The sequence below is a fragment of the Electrophorus electricus genome, chromosome 7, assembly GCF_013358815.1.
Source record: "Electrophorus electricus isolate fEleEle1 chromosome 7, fEleEle1.pri, whole genome shotgun sequence".
In the NCBI taxonomy this organism is placed as follows: Eukaryota; Metazoa; Chordata; class Actinopteri; order Gymnotiformes; family Gymnotidae; genus Electrophorus; species Electrophorus electricus.
Window position 1 is genome coordinate 16,362,886 of NC_049541.1, and position 14,839 is coordinate 16,377,724.

The following is a 14,839-nucleotide window of genomic DNA, read 5'->3' on the forward strand; positions in this document are numbered from 1 at the left end:
TGCCGCCCTGACTTAATCGCTGGCTAAGCGCATGCGCCTTGAAAAGTTGCGTCGTTCTCTGCTCATACCTGCTATCATGTGCCGATCCGGGTACTTTAGCACCATCCTATCAACGTCCAGATTGGGATGAGCGCCACCATAAATGTCGTTATGTTGTTGAAATTTGTGCACCATACTTCCTGAAGTTGTTGTTTATAATACATGTTATATTGTATATCAGCGCATTTTTGCGATTTCGTAGTTTTTGTGGGTACATCGACGTTCAAAGTCAGAATTCATAATAGCTCAAATAATCACGCTACAAGAACGTGACTTAGGATGAATGACGTCAAGACAGGAAACAGCCAATCAAAATACGTTTGTTCCATGTGCGTAGTGACGTGGGCGGAGCAACCACGTCTCAAGGGTGAGATTGAATTATATGGACGAAAGTGTGCGGGTTGTGTCGCTGTAAGAAAGCATTTACAACTGGATTTAACGCAGAACCAGGATATAACAGCACGCACTGCAGTTAGTAAAATGGATGTTTATTTTATGCGGAATGTAACCGTCATCTGCTTCAGTCTCCAGGAACCCTGATAGGAAGGCTTTTGCGATTATTAATATTTACATAATCGTGACCGTTCTGGATCGCATACTGGAGGAACCGTGGCACTGACTTTAGTCGGCGACGACAGAATTTGAGAAGCTAAATAAACAGCATAACGTCTTTTGACCTGGATTAACTATCGGGAGGGACTGTCAAATATATACTTGCACCTATTAACATTTTTATACTTTTTATCATTCAGCGAAAAAAAACAAGTTATACAACAGGGAAGTTCAGTTGAAAGCTGGGTCCTAAAGCCCATTTCTTTGGCTCCGGAATACGCGGTTAATTTACGCGTGGCCAAATGATTCAGCTGTGGCAGTTGTTTGTTGAATCCTTTGACATGATGGAGAGCGTTTTGTTAGAGCAAGGATAATTTTTTTTAAAAAGGAATTTTACCGTTTAACACATTTAATTGCACTTTAGATTATCGGCCTGATCAAAATTTCATGTAAGGCAGTATTCCCTTTGTTATTCAACGTTTGTAACTGCACAGAGCATAGAGTCCTGTGAAAGAAATTTTAGTCTTCAACGCTCCGAAGTATTACATTTTAAGGGACTTGTCCAGTGAAGTAATGGTCGTAAATACGATCCACTGGTTCAGGAAGGGCTTGCGGCTCCACGACAATCCTTCCCTCAAAGAGTCAATCCAGGGAGCGGATACTGTTCGTTGCGTGTATATCCTTGACCCTTGGTTTGCAGGATCGTCCAACGTTGGAATCAACAGGTGGAGGTAAGAAAATAGTTTTTTGCATTGTCTTTTTTGTATGTAACACAAAGACGCTACTTCAGTGGACCATAATGTATATGGTTTCATGTACTTCATAATGTTTCGTTAATTTAAGGCATTTTTGCCTAAATGAAAACAATGACCCAAGAGATACAAGTAACTTCTAAACTATTATACTGACATTTCCCTCTAGTTTTCTTTTAAAAATCAAAAGGATCACATTAAATAATTAAAAATACTGTGAACATTTAAAAATAAAATTAAGGTAGCCATTATAACGCCACTTACCGAAAATAGTATAACTATATTTAGAATATGGAGAAAACATATAAGTAGTGTATCATAATGTATTAGCCTAGATGTTTAATAGGGATCTATACTCCATAGATAATCATCATAAACTGTCAGGGAATCCTTTTGTTTCTGACATCAATCAGTGCAATGTTGCCTCTTATCTATGAATTTGTAGAATGAAAAACAAAACAAAACTGTAAACTGTTAGAAAGCTTTCCTCTAATTCAAGTTTACTCATGAAACAACCATCTTTATAGGGTCGGTATTAACTATGCTGTTAATCTAAAATAGAAGCAAGATTTGTTGGATTGCTTTTTTTGGGTGTGCCACTATACTGGACTATCTACATCTAGACAATTGTAGATAATAATATAATTTTACATTTTCTTAATTTTAATGCACCCACTATGCAAGGTGCCATGTTCTTACAAGCCAGATTCAGCATTTCACAAATATTTTAGCATATAAAAGAAATTAAAACAACAGAAACACTTTCCACGTTGTTCAGGCTCTTGTAAATACCAAAGAGTGGGTTTGCAAGAGAAAAGCTAATTACAAAAAGCACTTTTCAGTGACTCAGTTTGAGAGAGCCTCTGTAGCATGATTTGCTCTGACACGATTAGAGGTCTTTCATCTTTTTGTGACACATTGTAACTCCTTTGTCAAGCATGTCACATGTACTAAAGAAAAGGTCTTGCCATCTGATCTTTAACTTAATTCTTTACCCTTTATGGCATAAAGCATGTTTTTCATGTACAGACTGGGTGTGGTGGATCTGGCTGAATATTGACATGACAAGCCACAGCCTAATAATGTAACGGTGTACAAATAATTCTCTGCTTTACTGTGTATTGCACCTGTGTTGTTTGATGTACAGAAGTGGGTTAGAAGGGGCAATTGATGCTGCTACCACTTAATTAGTGACTAATTCCTTTAGTGACCATTTTACTTTAACATCCATGGGCCTTAACTTATAAGACCAATTTCCTTGAACAGGGAAAATTAAAATTTCCCAAAGATGCTTTACAAATGTCCAAGTCCAAGCCTCCATTGAGCAAGCCAATGGCACTTATTGCTGGTTGAGTTTTGTCTGCCCTTCCTCCTCAGACTAACCTTTTCTTAAGTATTTGCCTGATTCTCTATAAGAATCTGTTTCCTAAGTGCCTAAAGTGTCATAGGAAGACATTTCTAAAGGACTTTACATCTTTCGAATGTATTTTTGAGAATCTTCGTATAGTAATAATGTAATATTTTATGAAATAAGTGGTGTGTAAGCATATTTTATCCAACCATTTTCACTATCAGAGAACTGATGAAAGTAATAATTTATAAGTAAAAATGATCAAATATCATCTAAATGATAAGTATTGTAAACTTAAAAAAAAACACCACTAAGCCCAGGATAGACGAAAGGTCTTCTTCATGATTGCAGACCTTCCTGTCTTTAGAACATGTTAATGAGGCAGAAAGCTGGGAGATGTCCTCATTCCCAATGATGAGGCAGAGCAGTGTTCATAGTTCAGGCCAAAAGGCATTGAAACCAACGTGGACAGGGTGCCTAGACAAAGCTCAAACCAAGGCCAGATCAGACTGGTTAGCACTGACATCCCTTGATTGGGACTGTATGAGCTTAATTAGTCTTTTGCTAAACTCATGTTGTACTGTGAATCTCAGCCTTTGATAGTATATGTTGTAATAGGTTACTAGTTTGATTAGTGTAGTAAGATATGTTGTATGATTTCAGACAACAAAAACTGTGAGTGGCATGTTGAGAAAATGCCAGTCATATAAAGAGTAATGCAGTTTGTCTCAATGTAGGATTCAGCTAGTATAGACTAGAGTAACTGTGTTTGCTATCCAAAGCACAGCCAGAGTATTTAAGACCAAGTGATTGTATGAAGATTAGGAATGTATAGTACATAAATGCTTAAGATATAATTTTATAATGGCTTAAAGGTATAATTTCAATAATTGCTTTATTTATTATTACTTAAAGTACAATGTAAGATCTATCTATCTATCTATCTATCTATCTATCTATCTATCTATCTATCTATCTATCTATCTATCTATCTATCTATCTCATTGCTGCCATAGCAACAACTGGAAATGCAAATAGATATGTCATTAATCCATTAGTATTAAAATGCCTTGCCAATGGAAATGACAAATCCTTAAGAAGTGTTCAATAAAGCAATCACCAAGCCTTCTCTTGGTTTATTTCATGTAAAGCTGATTACATTTCTTGCAAATAATGCAGTATATGTTTTCTGCATTGCAGAACACAAGGTTTCCAGAGAAACAGGGCAGAGATCCTTCATCAGTGCAAGCAAAGTGCACAATATATACATTTGTCTACTGTATTACTTGCAAGATGTGTTATTAGCTTTACATTAAAGAAGCACTTTGCTTGCACAACTGATGAAGAACTTGTGTCTGAAATGTCCTATTTCTTTGAAACCTTGTGGTTTTTTTTGGTTTTTTTTAAAGGATTTTGAATTTTTCTACATCTCTTTGTACAGTACACTGTAGTTACTCACCTGGAATCTTCTTTGGATAGAGATATATATATATATATATATATATATATATATATATATATATATATATATATATATATATATATATATATATATATATATATATATATATATAATATATATATATGGATATATATATATATAATATATATATATGGATATGAATATATATATATGAATATATATGAGAGGGTGCGAGCGAGCGAGAGAGTATCTGTACTTGAAGTTCAATATGTGATTCATGGATTCATGTGCTTGCACTGATTTGAAAAAAATTGTTTGTAATATTAGTATCAACTTCTGCCACTGTATTTGACAAATAAATTCCTGGTCACATGTGGCTGCAGCCATTAATCTTAAAATATCAAGTAAATACCTTGGTATTTTGTTACATTTTGCATCTCTTTCTAATGGATGTGGGCGTCATTAAATGTTTTTTTTATTCTCAAATTAATCTCACCCACTATGTTTTGTGCCCACTTATTACCAGAATGATGCAGTCTACCACTGCGTGTTACCTGGCAACTGCAAGAGACACCTCTAATGCTATAATAAATGTCTGTGGGTTCTATCTCTATGGAGACCACTCAAATTGTTGCAAAATATTCCCAAGTTTACAAAATATTCTCAACAAGTGTCATGATGCTTTTCTCCTTCTTTGTTACTTGTGTGTATGCATATTGTCATGTCTTGAGATTTTGTCATAATGTCTGTCCTTCATTATGTAATATCTTTCTTCCATAAATATAATAAGTGTTAGTCATGATGTCCAGTTTATTGAAACTGCAGTTAATTTTAAGAAAAGGTCATCTCACCAAAAACAGTTTTAAGGAATATAGGTTAATAAGGTGACTATAATAAAAAATGGTTCTGAACCTATTGTCTTTTTAATAGTAATTTCTGTTTTACTTTTAGTCCAGCCTTATTTTAGGACAATTCAATGGATTTAGGGTTGGCAGGAAAGACATGGACATTTTGCTGAATATCTTAGTCACCATAAAGAAATGTTCATGTTGTATGGCATTATCTATTCTTAGTTTCAGTAGGCTCATGGTTTTACAGTTTCAAAGAAAGCCAGAGGAACTATTAAAGATTTAAACTAAACAAGCTTGAATCTGCTGTAAGGTTACAGCTATGGTTCAAATTGCAAAGTTGTATGCCAGCAGGAGGTTTCTTAGGTTTCTTAAAGGCTTATAATTGAGAAACTGCCCAGCGGTTCTATAGAGGTTGTATATAGTTTGCGGGGCTGCCATCTTGCATGATGGTGGAGCTTATTTAAAGGAGTGCAGCATTCACGAAACTTTCTGTGGTAGTCGTGAGCAAACCTCGGCTCAGCTGCACTGCTTAGCCTGTAATTTTCATTGTTTCACTGCATTTCATATTATAAGTGCACTTTGTTAAGTAGAGATTTTTGAGAATTGTTTTCAATGTAATATATGCACAGATTATGCCACATGACGTAGCTTGTGGCTGTGAAATGTTTAATATGAGCTCTTGGGCACCATTGCAAGGTGGTCTTGTAATTAGTCAGATATCAATGGACAATACTTTGCTTAGAAGAGTGCTTTCCTAAATCATAATCATTACAATTATTATAATTTGAGGGATAAAAATGGTCAGTTTTGATTGGTGCACCAATTTAAACCTGCAGTCCTTATTATAGCTTTCTGGCATCTTCTGTATTACAAGCACATCCCCTACCACAGCCTCTAACATGCTCTAAAGAGATTAGCATAACTATATAGGGATGTGTGCTAGAATAAAGTTTTGAGTTACAAGTATTGCTGGTTTTATTATCTCCAGAGTTGGACACCTAACCCCATCAAGATCCAATTAAGAAACACCTTTTTAAGAGTTTAGGACATTAAGAATATTGAGGCATGCATTAAACTTCATATAACTCAGGAAAGTAATTAGGTAGTCCCATTTATTGTCATTGTTTCATCCCCAAGCAACTGAACTAGGATCTGTTTCATTTTCTCACTTGTAATAAATGAGCTTTTAACATGAAACATCATAGCTGGTTTAAACTGTACCTTTTGATTGTACCATTCCACTAAACCAGTAGCAGGAGGATCTTATTCCTGTGAGCAGAGAAATCAGTTTAGTGTGTACACGAACACATTTTAGATAAGGGATAACATAATGGTACTCATGTCTGCTGTAAACACAGGATGCTATTGGCGAAGTCTTCAGTTAAACCGCTGCATTACTGTGTATAGTTAATGCTCATTATATACTTACACTAATAATGTTTATCTGATTTTAGCATGTCAGTGTCTTTGGTTATGCCCATAATCTAAAGAACCACAGTACCTTTTCACTATACAGGGTGACTTTTAGGTTTTTTTGTTTTGTTTTGTTTTGTTTTGGTTTGGTTTTTTTGGGGGTGGGGGGGGGGGGGTGTGTACTTTGAGTCTGTCCGTATAACTTCATACTTTCTAATGGTAACCTAGTATATGACAGATTTTTAGAAAGTTCACTTGCCTAAGATGCACCATGAAATAAATCCTGCCTATCTATATGTCTTAAAGGTACAGAGCATTGTCCATTCCACAGGTTCCTGCTGCAGTGTCTGGAGGACTTAGATGCCAGCCTCCGCAAACTTAGCTCCCGCTTGTTTGTAATCCGGGGCCAACCCACTGATGTCTTTCCCAGGCTCTTCAAGGTTCTGCAGCATACGGCACACTTATCTTTTATCTTTGTTTATCTTTTTATGCTAAACTGTGGTAAATGTAATTATGACAAATTATGTGTTTTAATTATATGTAGTTATCTGTAGAGGATGGTATATGAAGATGTTTTTTGAGAGAACACTGTAGTTAAAATGTAGAGGTATTAAAAGGTTTAGTGTAGGTTTCCAAAGAAACAAGATGTCTCATGTTAATACAGCTGGACTAAAGAGAAAAAAACCTCCTCCCATTCTATACACATGTAAATGTCAGCTGCTCTGCTGCTGTTGATGGTGTCCTCTTGAACCACAGGAGTGGAGCATCACTCGCCTGTCTTATGAGTATGACTCTGAGCCATTTGGAAAGGAGCGGGACGCTGCCATTAAAAAGCTGGCAAATGAGGCAGGTGTGGAGGTGACCGTCCGCATCTCCCACACACTCTACGATTTGGACAAGTGCGTACTCCTCTGTGCACCATTCTTTGTCAGTCAGCTGTTACCCCCAGACATTCCTGCCATACCAAGAGACTACTGAACTACTGAGCCAAGAGTCTTCAGAACGGTAGTTTTCAGATATCCGTCTGTTAATTCTTTATTTTCCGTTCTGTTGCAGGATCATAGAGCTCAATGGTGGCCAGTCTCCACTGACTTACAAGCGTTTCCAGACCCTCATCAGCAGGATGGAAGCGGTGGAGATGCCAGCCGAGACCATCACAGCAGAAGTGATAGGCTCCTGCGTCACTCCATTGTCTGATGATCACGATGAGAAGTTCGGGGTCCCCTCCCTGGAGGAGCTTGGTGGGTCTCTTGCATCATGGCATGGCTTTCCATTCATGAAGTCAGAGTGGGATCAGTTCCAGACTGTTACTGAGTTGTAAATGCCAGTTTCACCTACTTACAGTGCAGTCCATAAGGAACTGATCAGTGAGTATATTTTTCTCTATTTTGGTTCTGTACAACTAGGAAAGGTGAAGTGCAGGCTGTCAGTTTAAATGCCTGTCCATAACAACCATGTAAGTATCATGGCTGTTTTTGCTACAAGATGCCAGTTTGCTATTCAGAAAAGTAAAAAGTGCAAAGCCTGTATAATTCTCATTTATGGACATATGAGACAAAAAGCATTCTGTGCTGAAGTGATAGAAAGGGGAAAGTGTGGAGAATAAAAAGAAACCGCTCATGATCCAAAGCATACCCCCATTTCTGTTAAACATGGTGGCACCTGCCTCTGCTGACACCGTGGCTGCCAGTGGCAGAATAAATTTTGGAGCATGACAGTGACCTAAAGCAACTATGGAATTTTTAGGGCCATGAAAAAAAATATTCTGGACATGTCAGACTGCCAACCTGAATGTCGCTGTGCATGCTGTTTGCTTATTGAGGCCAGAAGTGAAGAAAATGGCCCCAAAATACCAGGCCTGCAACTGCAGTCTTTTTTTAGTTCCTGCTTAGAGCTACACCACTGAAAAGACACTGCTGGTGTCTGTGGTTAGCACATTTAGGGAAGTTATCATCTGCAAAACAATTTAGAATATATCACGGGCTAGCAACCTCATCAGTATTAGCTAAAAATGCTTTTTATTATTTGATTTTATTATAACAGCTTGATTTCCTACTTTTATGCTGAATTGGAGGTACTTTGAATTTACTAAGAATGTGTCTTAAAGTAAAAATGTAATGTGCTATATTTTACACTGTAAAAAATTTCCAGTTACATACAATCTAATTTGAGCATTTTGTTACCCTCACACCATTCTATATATGTGGTTTCAGAATTTCTAAGAGATTCAGTAATCACACATCCCAATAAAATCTTTAAACACTGTTTTGCATTTCTTTTGTGTGTTCAGTAATTCTATCTAAGAGTTATTCTTAGCTTTACAATAACTTTTTCTTTGTGTTAAAAAATATTTTTCCCCCCATTTAAATCCTCTGTTCAGTAATCCATGTCACTTGTGCAGGTTTTGACACAGAGGGGCTGACCTCAGCGGTATGGCCTGGAGGAGAGACAGAGGCCCTCACACGCCTTGAGAGGCATCTGGAGAGGAAGGTCTGAAAACTTCAGTGATTGAACCTCACTTAATTTTTTTACCAAGCATGCATGATGATCTGTCCTATACTGTTTTACTTTATTTGTTGTGAATTGACAAGGGTGCAAAGATAACTTTGTCATGATTTCCTTGAGCAGTGTTTCTCAACCCTGTGTTTGGGGTCCACAGACCAGGATCACATTTCTGCTCTCTCTCAGCTCCCTTCATTCCTGAAACAAGTAATCAGGGACATTGAATACCTGATATCGGCATATTGGGAGCAGGGCTAAAGCAAAAAATGTGGTCCGTTTGAGGGGGCCCCCCTAGGACTGGGGTGAGAAACATGGGCCTAAAATCTTCATTTTCCAGGCATGGGTGGCCAACTTTGAGCGTCCTAGAATGAATGCCAATTCCCTGCTAGCCAGTCCTACAGGCCTCAGTCCCTATCTGAGGTTTGGCTGTCTCTCATGCCGCCTCTTCTACTTCAAACTCACCGACTTGTACAGGAAGGTAAGGACCTCAGCACTCATGTCATGTGCTTCATGATGATGTGCCTTGCACCAAGCATATCCTTCTAGTGATGCCCAGGGGCCATGCCAGTCCGAGATCAGGGGTGAAGTTGAGTGGCGAGCAAAGCGGCATGATGTTGCAGGGGGCTGGAGTGGCTTTAGGAAAACATATTAACCTCCAGTCAGTGAACAAATTTGCTTAATATTTTTTATAAAGAAAGTTGGCTGTGGAGCATACAGAGCTGAGTAACCTACACAACTGTAGTTTGATAAGCTATTTATCTTACAAAGAATGTAGCCAAGCTACGGTAAACCTATGTTTCAGAGAAATGTATCTAACATTAGTTAGGCTAACTACTACAATCTACATGTCAAAAGTAGTTTTTACAACATGAAAGCTGCAGCCTTGATTGAAGTCATGGCTTCTGCTAATGAGCAATGAAAAGCATGAAATGAAAAGCATGAAATGAAAAGAAACTTGACACTAAGGTTGTTTTCATGAACAACTCCTCATAATAGCAGCTAGGAACACCCTAAGTCCTTTCCAACCAACTGACAAGAACCAGCTAAATTATTTGATGGATCAGATAACGATTGAGTGATTGTCATTCTTTGAATGAGGAGTGACTGGTCCACTCACATACTCTGTCTAACTGTTCTCAGGTGAAGAAGAACAGCTCACCCCCTCTTTCACTCTATGGCCAACTACTGTGGCGTGAGTTCTTCTACACGGCTGCCACCAACAACCCTCGCTTTGACAAGATGGAGGGCAATCCCATCTGCGTGCAGATCCCCTGGGACCGCAATGCTGAGGCACTGGCCAAGTGGGCAGAGGGCAGGACAGGCTTCCCTTGGATCGATGCCATCATGACCCAACTGAGGCAGGAGGGCTGGATCCACCATTTGGCACGCCATGCTGTGGCCTGCTTCCTCTCTCGCGGAGACCTGTGGATCAGCTGGGAAGAGGGTATGAAGGTACAGCAGCCTTAAAGATGGCCTGATTATGTTAAATGATGATTAAACAATTAAATGACCCACTGAACGAATATTTACTTTATTACATGGAACAGTTGCTCCTTTAAAAGGTTTTCATTTGCTCAAGCATTTTTTCTTTCACTGTGCTTTGTCGGTATGAGGTGTAATTGCATACTGACCAAACCCCATACTGGGACTGGTGACTTACATGCACTGTTCTGGTCAAAGGTGTTTGAGGAGCTGCTTCTGGATGCAGACTGGAGTGTGAATGCAGGCAGCTGGATGTGGCTCTCTTGCAGCTCCTTCTTCCAGCAGTTCTTCCACTGTTACTGCCCAGTGGGTTTTGGCCGCCGCACCGACCCCAACGGGGACTACATACGGTGGGTTTTACTGACCCATTCTGCACTACTCAACTGAAAACAGCTCTCCTATTTTGGGAAATGAAGAAGTAGGTTCTAGTTGTACTGAATTTGCATGTTTTTCCCCTTCAGTCATCCACTCAGTCCCACAGTGAAAAATATTGTGGCTACACCTCACTGTGGAATTTTGTGGAGTGCTGTGATTGAGCCATTTCTTCTCCCTCTGAAATACTTATATGATTCAGAGTAGACTTGGGTTGATAATCAATATTATAGTTTACTGCAATAATTTAAATATGTACTGATGACGTGTAAATTGTCATGATATAGTGCATATTATTTTTTACATTAAATGTAGAAATACTTTGATTTTGTTTATTGCATTAAAAACATTATTTTGGTTGATTCATCTTTTTATTTTTCCAGTTTCCACTCACAGTTAGGATTATTGCACTTAACTAATAAGCTAAATAAACAGATGTCACAGCCAATAGTGTGGTTACTCTGGTTTCCAAGCATTACTAGTCAGTGCAACTTCTTTCTGTTGCTTATCTCTAATTTTGCATTAATGTTTCACATAACAGAATGGTTTTGTGGTGATGTATGTTTGGTTGTGAAACTTTTAAGTGAGGGTACATTTTATGTGTTTAGGTAATGTTCACCATTATCTTTTTTATGTTCCCACTTTAAACAGTATAGAGTGATTGTTAGATTGTTAGATGTGCGGATACCATGGATCCCTTTTTTCCTTCCAAATGACATTAGATTAATGCAGAATTCTGATTTTTAAGATGTCTGATTCATTTCTTCATGTAGACGGTACTTACCTGTCCTGAGGGGTTTTCCTGCAAAGTACATCTATGACCCCTGGAACGCACCAGAAAGCGTGCAGAAATTGGCCAAGTGTATGCTGGGTGTGCACTACCCCAAACCCATGGTGCACCATGCAGAGGCTAGCCGTCTCAACATTGAGCGCATGAAACAGATCTACCAGCAGCTGTCCTGTTATCGGGGCCTGGGTGAGTCGCTCCCACCAGGGGTTTGAACCCACTGTACAGACACAAAATATTTGGGATTGTCTGCATTTTTCACTACAGTAGACCTTTCCAGTGTCTTATTACTTATCTGTTTTACCTGTGAGTGAATCCTTATATATGGATCATTAGCAAATTCCAGTGGAAAACAAAAGCTAAAATGGTTGTCCATCATTACAATATTCAATGGAGAATGTCAGCAAAATGTAATGCGTCTCAGGTATGATTTAGATGGTTTGGAAAGGGAGTAGCAATTATGATCCAAGTTGTCCTGAATAAGCATTACAGTAGGCAAAATAAAGCCCACAGCAGCGTTGTATAGGCGGTACTGTGCCCTCACTGAGGCCTGACTCTTTCAGGACTGCTGGCAACTGTGCCATCCAATGCTAATGGGCCTGGGGAGAACTCCGCGAGCCTGATGGCTCTCTCTGAGGGCCCCCAGGATGCTGCTGCATGCTCAGGTATGTCCCCTGGCCCAGGGTTTGATGATACAAAAACAAGGTCACTCAAAAAACCTCCAGTGAATGAATGCTCTTGGGAGCCAGCCAGGCCTGAAACTTGATTTGAGACATGTAGTGTGCCTTTCAGACAAGACCTCAGTAGTCATCAGGTCTTGCTGGCTTGACTGTAGGGTACCAGATGCCTGCTAACCCTCAGGGGGAGTGGCAAAGTGGAATGATGGGGTACCCACAGGCAGACACACATCCCAGCAGCAGCAGCACACAACAACAAGGTACACACACAACCATGCATATCCACAGAAACAATGTCACAAAAACAATGTCACAAAAACAATCGCACTTGATGAGTGTAGAACTAAACCAGTCACACATTCATTTTACAAAGCTCTCAGAAAACACTTTGAAATCATGCTTTCATTTTTAAGCATGTCCTTATAGAATCTCATTGACTGCAGGTTGTTTAGTGAGCAGCAGTGGCATGGTGTGCTACAGACAGGAAGCTCAGCAGATATCTGGACCTGTTCTCCAGCAAGGTAAAGGCTTTCACCTGCCAACTCCCAGAATCGTGTACAATAAAAACATGGTTTTATTTAAAGTATTACATTGAAAGTGCATGTAAGCACTGTTTTTGTGGTGCATCAGTCTATAAACCAAGTCACACGTGTCTGTCTCCCCCAGGGCGAGGGCTCCACTCCAATGCGGTGCAGAACTCTGGGAAGCGCCACAGTGAAGAATCTGGTCCTAGCACAGGCTCTAAAGTCCAGAGACAGTGCAGTTCTTAAACAGGTTCATCTTATTTTACACTTTTTTTCTTTTTTTTTTTCTTTCTTTCTTTTTTTTTTTTTTACAATTTTACTTTGAAGTTTTAGACTTCTAAGTATATATCATTGTGATCATCTGTTTGTCTTGTCCTGCAACTTCAAAAATAATTATTCAGTCAAACTATTTGTGTGTCAACACTCTGAACAGGCTGTTGGCTGAAGGCTCTCACCTGGAGAACCTGAATGTCTGTTCATCTGTTTTTGGGTACTATTAGAAGTGCATGATCAGTAATTTTATTAATTTTTATTGGACTGTAAATGATCTCTTGGACTCTGTCCAAGTTGATGATGGCATCCTAGCCAACTTTGGACAAATCACAATTGTTCATCACAACAATGTTCTGTTAATGCTAATTGAGTGTTAGGACTTCCCTGGAGACAGAAATTTTTCTGTATATAATATTTTGTTGAATACTCACATACAAATTGTACATATTTGCTATTGTATGTGCTTTCTCTATTTCATGTCATAGACCCACTGATATATTTTTGATAAATGATCATTGTGGATCATCTGTAATCTGTGCTTTTTGAAAATGTAAACATTAAAGAGCATTTATAGACTGCCCATACAGTACACAGAGTCGGTCTGCTTCCTTTTGTCACACGCTCTCTTTACGCTTTCTGACTCTCCTTATCTCTGCTATACATGACTGTCTGTGATGTTACTTCCTTTGTTCTTTAGTTGCCAATCCCTCATGCTCCCCTTGGAAGTCTCACAGTGCTTCTCACCATCTACTTCTGAACTCTGTCTCCTCATATAGCTGTCATCACTGTATGCTAAAGACATGGTATGCTAAATCAGGGTGTTGTACATCAATTTGTGCTTCTTGTCCAGCATATTGTGCTTGTTTAATAAACAAAGTGTAAATGTAAATTGTGCTTGATGTTATTTTGAATGCAAGAAATGTCTCACATTCTCAAAAGATAGTCAATAAATCAGTAAATTATTTCGAATGTGTATAATACCAAAGAGGTTGTTTACCTGAGAATAGAACAGTGCTTGCTGGAAAGACTAGTCTGTGATTTTTTTTTTTTTTTTTTTTTTTTTTTTTTTTTTTTTTTTTTGTTTCACGTAAACATAGTGCTATTTTACCAAATTCCAAGGGTTATCCATGCAGTCTGGTACCTGGACCAAAGCTGGTAAGTGAATTCTTGTTGTTTTGTTTTGTTTTGTTTTTTTTTTCTGTTCTTGCTTCAGTTAGTGATTATCAGTTTCAATTTTGTAAGAAGAAACGGGCATGATGGTCTAAGAGTCAGCGTTATGATTACTGGCATTGAGACATAAAATCATTCCATTATCAGTGTTATTCCAGAATGCAGCATATTACATACTACTATCAATTTTAAAATAAAGTAAACCACAAATATCAAAGCCTGCTGATTTTCATTTATATAGCATAACGTGAGTATAGTGTTTGCCATAAAATGGAAATATTTCCTTTCACTTTGTAAACAGAACAGTTATTTAATTTTAATAAAAAGTCCGATTACTAGAATGCTATTCGTGGACTACATTCCACTGATGTTATAGGAGGTTCACCTTAGCCTCAGCCTACCACCAGGGGGAGGCAGAGAGCTGCCACTAACAACCAGCTCCACCTGTGACTCAGCTTTCTTAAGGGCTGCTTGCAGATTGCTCAAATGCTCAGTCTTGAGTTTGCCTCAAGTCAAATTTCAAATGTATTTATATAATGCTTTTTACAACAGTTGTGAAAAAACAGCTTTACAAATGTTTGCGTGCAAGCCAAGTGTGACAGGGAAAAAACTCCCTAGAGCATGAGGAAGATACCTTGAGTGGAACTGAGACTCAAAGGTGGGGCCCATCC

At 38.5% G+C, this 14,839-nt stretch overlaps 1 protein-coding gene across 1 annotated transcript; it reads left to right on the forward strand.

Annotated features, from left to right (window-relative positions):
- Nucleotides 1-396: 396 nt before the first annotated feature.
- On the forward strand, nucleotides 397-13,887 carry cry1a (cryptochrome circadian regulator 1a). The gene is made up of 13 exons (XM_027002169.2): nucleotides 397-1,322; nucleotides 6,713-6,821; nucleotides 7,138-7,280; nucleotides 7,438-7,622; nucleotides 8,783-8,871; nucleotides 9,221-9,361; nucleotides 10,024-10,335; nucleotides 10,564-10,715; nucleotides 11,511-11,713; nucleotides 12,088-12,189; nucleotides 12,360-12,461; nucleotides 12,645-12,722; nucleotides 12,868-13,887. The coding sequence occupies exons 1-13, from the start codon at nucleotides 1,165-1,167 to the stop codon at nucleotides 12,969-12,971; spliced, it is 1,878 nt and encodes a 625-aa protein (XP_026857970.1). The 5' UTR covers nucleotides 397-1,164; the 3' UTR covers nucleotides 12,972-13,887.
- The last annotated feature ends 952 nt before the right edge of the window (nucleotides 13,888-14,839 follow it).

Coding starts and splice junctions, on each gene's coding strand:
- cry1a (XM_027002169.2), top strand. CDS start 1,165: ATGGTCGTAAATACGATCCACTGGTTCAGGAAGGGCTTGCGGCTCCAC. Junction 6,822..7,137: donor TCTTTCCCAGGCTCTTCAAG/GTTCTGCAGCAT, acceptor CTTGAACCACAG/GAGTGGAGCATCACTCGCCT. Junction 11,714..12,087: donor GTCCTGTTATCGGGGCCTGG/GTGAGTCGCTCC, acceptor TGACTCTTTCAG/GACTGCTGGCAACTGTGCCA.